This window comes from Trichechus manatus, unplaced genomic scaffold (assembly GCF_000243295.1).
Source record: "Trichechus manatus latirostris isolate Lorelei unplaced genomic scaffold, TriManLat1.0 scaffold00170, whole genome shotgun sequence".
In the NCBI taxonomy this organism is placed as follows: Eukaryota; Metazoa; Chordata; class Mammalia; order Sirenia; family Trichechidae; genus Trichechus; species Trichechus manatus.
This window is the reverse complement of record NW_004444106.1, coordinates 4,378,076-4,383,205: the sequence shown is the minus strand read 5'-3', so window position 1 is coordinate 4,383,205 and position 5,130 is coordinate 4,378,076. Positions and strand designations below refer to the sequence as shown.

Sequence of the window (5,130 nt, the reverse complement as noted above, 5' to 3'; positions counted from 1 at the left end):
GGTGTTGGTGAAAAAGATTGAATTTACCATGGGCTGCCAGAAGAATGAACAAGTCTGTCTTGGAAGAAGTACACTAGAGTGCTCCTTGGAAGCAAGGATGGTGAGACTTTTTCTCAGGTACTCTGGACATGTTATTAGGAGGGACCAGTCCCTGGAAAAGGCCATCATGCTTGGTAAGGTAGAAGGTCAGCAAAAAAGAGGAAGACCCTCCAAAATATGGATTGACACAGCAGCTGCAACAATGGGCTCAAACATAGCAACCATTGTGAGAATGGCGCAAGACTAGGCAGTGTTTCGTTCTGTTGTACATAGGGTAACTATGAGTCAGAACTGACTCCACAGCACCTAACAACAATGCAACAGAAAACTTTAAAATGCGTCTACTCTAGATCCAACAAGTCCAGGTTTAGGCATATATCCTAGAGAGCCTCCTGCACATGTGCAGTAGGAGACATGCACAAGAAAGTTCGTAGCACAGTTGTTTGCAATAGGAAAAAAATACTGGAAACCACTCAATGTCCATTGACAGGAAAATTGTGGAATGTTTGTACAATGAAATATTTAAGGTAGTAAAAATGAAGGAACCTCAGTTCCTCTTATTAACAGGGAGAACTCTCAGGGATATAATGTTGATTAAACATACCAACTTCGAGAAAAATACAGTATGATTCCATTTTTGCATAAAGTTCAAAAGCATGCAAAACCAAATAGTATTTTCTTTAAGGATACACATATGTTTATTAAAATATGATTAGCATAAATTTCAGAATAATGGACTATCTCTGGAGGAGCGAGAAAAGGATGAGCTCAGGAAGGACCACATGGGAGGGGGTAGCTTCAGGATACGGGTAATGTTCTACCATATTTCATTGATTCTGAGAGGCCATTTTTTTTTCACATTTTAACATCTCTGAAATGAGCGTGTGTCTTATAAGCTATGGCATCTTAGAATTATACCTGTGATATCAATATTTCTTTCTTAGTGTTCCATAAAATACAATGGAATCAATGAAATACAGCTAGTTTTGAAGTTATATGGTGAAAACATAGATGTTCAGTTTACTTTTAGTTGTTTATATCTTACAGATAAGTTTTTTTAATATATTTGACATATAATAAAAAGGTTAAATAGAATATGATTATGGTTCACATTAATATAGGGTGTTGAGGAATAGGCATAGGGACACTTTATATGGCATTAAGAATTTAGATGGTGATCATATTTAAAGATAAAGGGGATAGGGTCAGGAATAAGATCATAAATTTTGAGAAAGATAGGGATAGGAATAGATACCCTTAGGAACCAGGATGGTGTAATGGAGAGTATGGAAATTTGGAAAAGGGTTTGGTCCTAAAGTCAAGAACAGTAAGAATAAAAAGGACAAAGGTGGGTCATAAAACAATACGTGTACTGACTATTTAATGAGAAACTATTTGTTCTGTAAACGTTCACCTAAAGTACAATAAAAAAAATTTTTTTTTTTAAATAAAAAAAAGGACAAAGGTGAGAAACAGGGTTGGGGCTCAAGAGCAGCACTGTCCAATAGAACTTTCTACAATGATGGAAATTTCTTTATCTGCACTGTTCAATATGGTAGCCACTAGACACATGTAGTTACTGGACATGTGAAATGTGGCTGTGTGACTGAGCAACAGAATTTTTTATTTTATTCCATTTTAATTAATTTAAGTTTAAATAGACACTTGTGGCTAGTAGCTGCAGTCTTGCACAGTGCAGCTCTAGAGAGTCCCCAGAGAAGGCCTCACAAGAGAGGCTCCTGAATCCAGATAGAGGGCAAGGACAGGGCACCAGCTCCAGGACACTCACCAGCCACTATGAACAGAAAGATGCCAAAGCCCAGGACGGAGTAAGGCCACTGCACAGAGTACTGTGGGGGGCTGGGCTTCATCGTCAGCTCTCGGATCTCCAGGGCATGCAGCAACAAGGCCAGGAAAGCACAGGTCCCTGCAGGATCATAGAGCGGTGCCTTCGCTCTCCTTTCATGATTCCTGCCCTTGCTTCAGCTTTCCTCAGACTTATATAGACAAAGCCACATGGCCTAGAGCCTGTGTGGCTCCTGCTTGGAGAGTCCGTTATCCTGCCTGCATCTCTTGCCTTCTCTAAGCCAATAATCCCTACTCCACATGCCTGTCCTGCCCTCCTCCCCAAATCATCTCAAAACCCATGTGACCCCCATAATCAGAAGTCCTTGCCCTGTACTCTCTGTGCCCATGCCCTTGGCTGACTTCAGGCTGGGCCTTCTGGATGTGACATTTTGGATGAAACTCATCCTAATTTTCCCATTGTGTCTGTTCTATCTACTCCTAGTGGGAGCCTCCCAGAGTAGGACCTTTGTAACCCTTTTAAAGTCAAAAGGTTCCAAAAGGCAGAGATGATTGTCTCTTCTATCCATTCATTCAAAACAATTTTTTAGATTTCATTTTCCTATGCCAGATTCTATGACAATCACTGGGATAGAGATTTGGGTAGAAAGACCCCCCAGACAACTGGCCACAGCCAATGTGGTAAGGACTGTGTTAGCTGGAAGTATAGAGTGACTGGTGCTGAGGAGCCCACAGAAGAGGGACCATAAATTCTGAGAGGGCAGGTGTGGGGGTGGGTTACGTACTTGGGAAAGAAGGCAACAGAACAGTGGGGCCTAAAAAATCATGCCTCTCTCGACATCCTTGATGCTTCTCATAGACAAACACCAACCACCCCCCTTGTTTTGGACCTCTCCCCAAGGCCTGCCTGGTTGTTCATACCTGTGAGAAAGCTGATGGAGGCTGACACAAAATTGTGCTTCTGGATCTTTGGAAAGAGCTGAGATGCAAAGGACACCATGATGAAGGTTGTGAGGAAAGACAAGACGACTGCAGAAAGCAGGAAAACTCGGCCAAGCAGGATGTAAACTGCAGGGGAGGGAGAGCCAGGGCTGGAGCTAAGGACTTGACCACAAAGGGCAGAGCCCCTGCAGAGTGTGAACAGGGATGACCCCTGAAGCCTCCACCACTCTCAGGTCCCAAAGCATGGCCTTTCAGCTATGGTTCTGGCCCTGCCACTTTGCCCCCAAGAATATTCTGGCCTTACCATTTCGTCCCCAACAACATGGAACTATAAGAAAAAAAAATTGACACTGAAATCATAAATTAATTCTTAATAAATACGTGAATTTAGTTGTATCAAACCATCTGTGGGGAAAACAGTGGTTTTAATAAACAACATATAATGAAAGTTTTGTGTTAAATTTTATTGCACATGGAAAAGTGAAGAATCACATCTGTATTCTGAGATAATAAAAAACTCACCCATAAGAAATCAGAATTTCCTGAGGTCAAAACGTTATGAACTCTGCAGGGAGCCCCAAAATCCTATTTAATTTGCCTAGTTAATAGGAGTAATGAAACAGATCAAAAATAGCAAGGCCAGAGTCTGCTAAACAGATTTTTTCTCCTACTGATGGCATGATTCAGGCCCAGCTTACACTTCGTTTGTCTACCCTCCTGAGCATGCAGAGACGGACAGCTGGGAATGGGACACAGAGACAAAGGTATTTTTGGGGTCATGCATTGCTGAAGACCCAGATATCCTAGAATCTACCCTTGTATTAAACCGGCGTCTCTCAACTGGGGCAATTTTACCCTGCACAGGGGACATTTGACAATATCTAAAGATATTTTTGGCTGTCACAACTTGGGGAGGGGGGACTGCTACTGGCATCTGGTGGGTAGAGCTCAGGGATGCTACTAAGCAATCTGCAAGGCACAGAACAGCCCACACACCAAATAATTATTCAGCCTGAAATGCCTATAGTGCTGAGGTTGAGAAACCCTGGATAAGGAGATCACAATCTGGTCCATCTTCCCCAAGGTGGCATCTCCTATTACTAAGAGATATTCTCTATATTTCCCTGGGTTGCCTCTTTTCCAACACAAACATCCTCATGACATTCAAAAAGTCCGTGTAATACATGGGTTCAAGTACCTTCATAGTCCTCTGAACTCACATATTTGTGTACATTTCTAGGCCTGAGCACAGTATCTGCAGAGCTGCTGCATACAGCTGGACTGGTGTGTGGCCATTAAAGATGCCTTCTTTTGAATGAGCAGTGTGGCAGGTAAGTACTGGCTGGACTTGGCTTTAGAAGACCTTGGCTTTTGTCCCAGCTTTACCACTTACTAGCTGCGTAACTTTGGGGATATTGTTAAAACTTTAAGGACTTCAGTTTCCCTATTTGGAAAAGGGAGGATATAACACCTGCCTAAGGGGAAAAGTGAGGGGCTGAAATCCTGCATTCTGTACTCTGCTAACCAGTCTCTTCTCCCTAACTAGGAGCTATGTCCACTCAAAAGCTGTGTCCACCCATGCCATCCGTATGGCAGCCCCGAGAGGTGGTTCAGCCTCACAGAGTAGAGCAGGATCCTCCTCCCTCATCCCAGGTAGAACACTCCTATCCTAGAAATAAACTTTGTTGCTGACACATGTGCTTCTGACTCCAGTGGTCAATCTGACATTATTAACCCCTTGCTAGCCTACTACTTTCTTTGAATCCTGAGGCATTAGAGACTCAGAGGTTTATTAAATTCTGTCCTCCCTGCTCCCAACCTGTCCTGTAGTCCCTCAGACCCCACATTGGCCGTTTCCCTTTCCCCCATCCCCATCTCCATCCCTCCTTACTAGATAAGGGTCGAGGCTTCCAGCATTTGATATGGAAGCAGTTCTCAAACAGACCACTGAAATACTCTTCATGGGACTCCTCGTTTATAAGCCGCACCCAGAAGGGAAAGATGGAGACCAGCAGTATGAGAAGGTAGCCCAGGGAGGTCAAGGCGGGGGCTATGGCCCAGGTGAATCGTTTCATGCTCCTGCCATCTAAAGTCAGCATTACCTGTGTAAGGGAAAAGTGACAGCAAGAGGTGGCTTTAGAAGATCATGGCTTTTATCCCAACTTTACCACTTACTAGCTGTGTAGCCTTGGGGAAGATGCTAAAACTCTCAGGACTTCAGTTTCCCTCTTTGGAAATGGGAAGATATAACACCTGCCCAATAAGGTCATTGTAAGGACTAAATGAAATAATGCATCTAGAAGTGTCAAGCACAGTGCTTGGTGCTCAGGTACTCGACTAAGA

The 5,130-nt window shown here is 43.2% G+C and overlaps 1 protein-coding gene across 1 annotated transcript in view; it reads right to left on the bottom strand.

Moving 5' to 3' along the window:
• The window catches only part of TMEM225B (transmembrane protein 225B), a 23,069-nt gene extending 18,183 nt beyond the window's left edge, over positions 1–4,886 (bottom strand). Inside the window, exons 1-3 of the mRNA XM_004386706.2 lie at positions 4,679–4,886; positions 2,767–2,913; positions 1,829–1,966 (exon numbers count right to left, since the gene is read on the bottom strand). Coding sequence (XP_004386763.1) covers positions 1,829–1,966; positions 2,767–2,913; positions 4,679–4,886 — 493 coding nt within the window. The remainder of the gene's footprint in view (positions 1–1,828; positions 1,967–2,766; positions 2,914–4,678) is intronic.
• Positions 4,887–5,130: the final 244 nt, after the last annotated feature.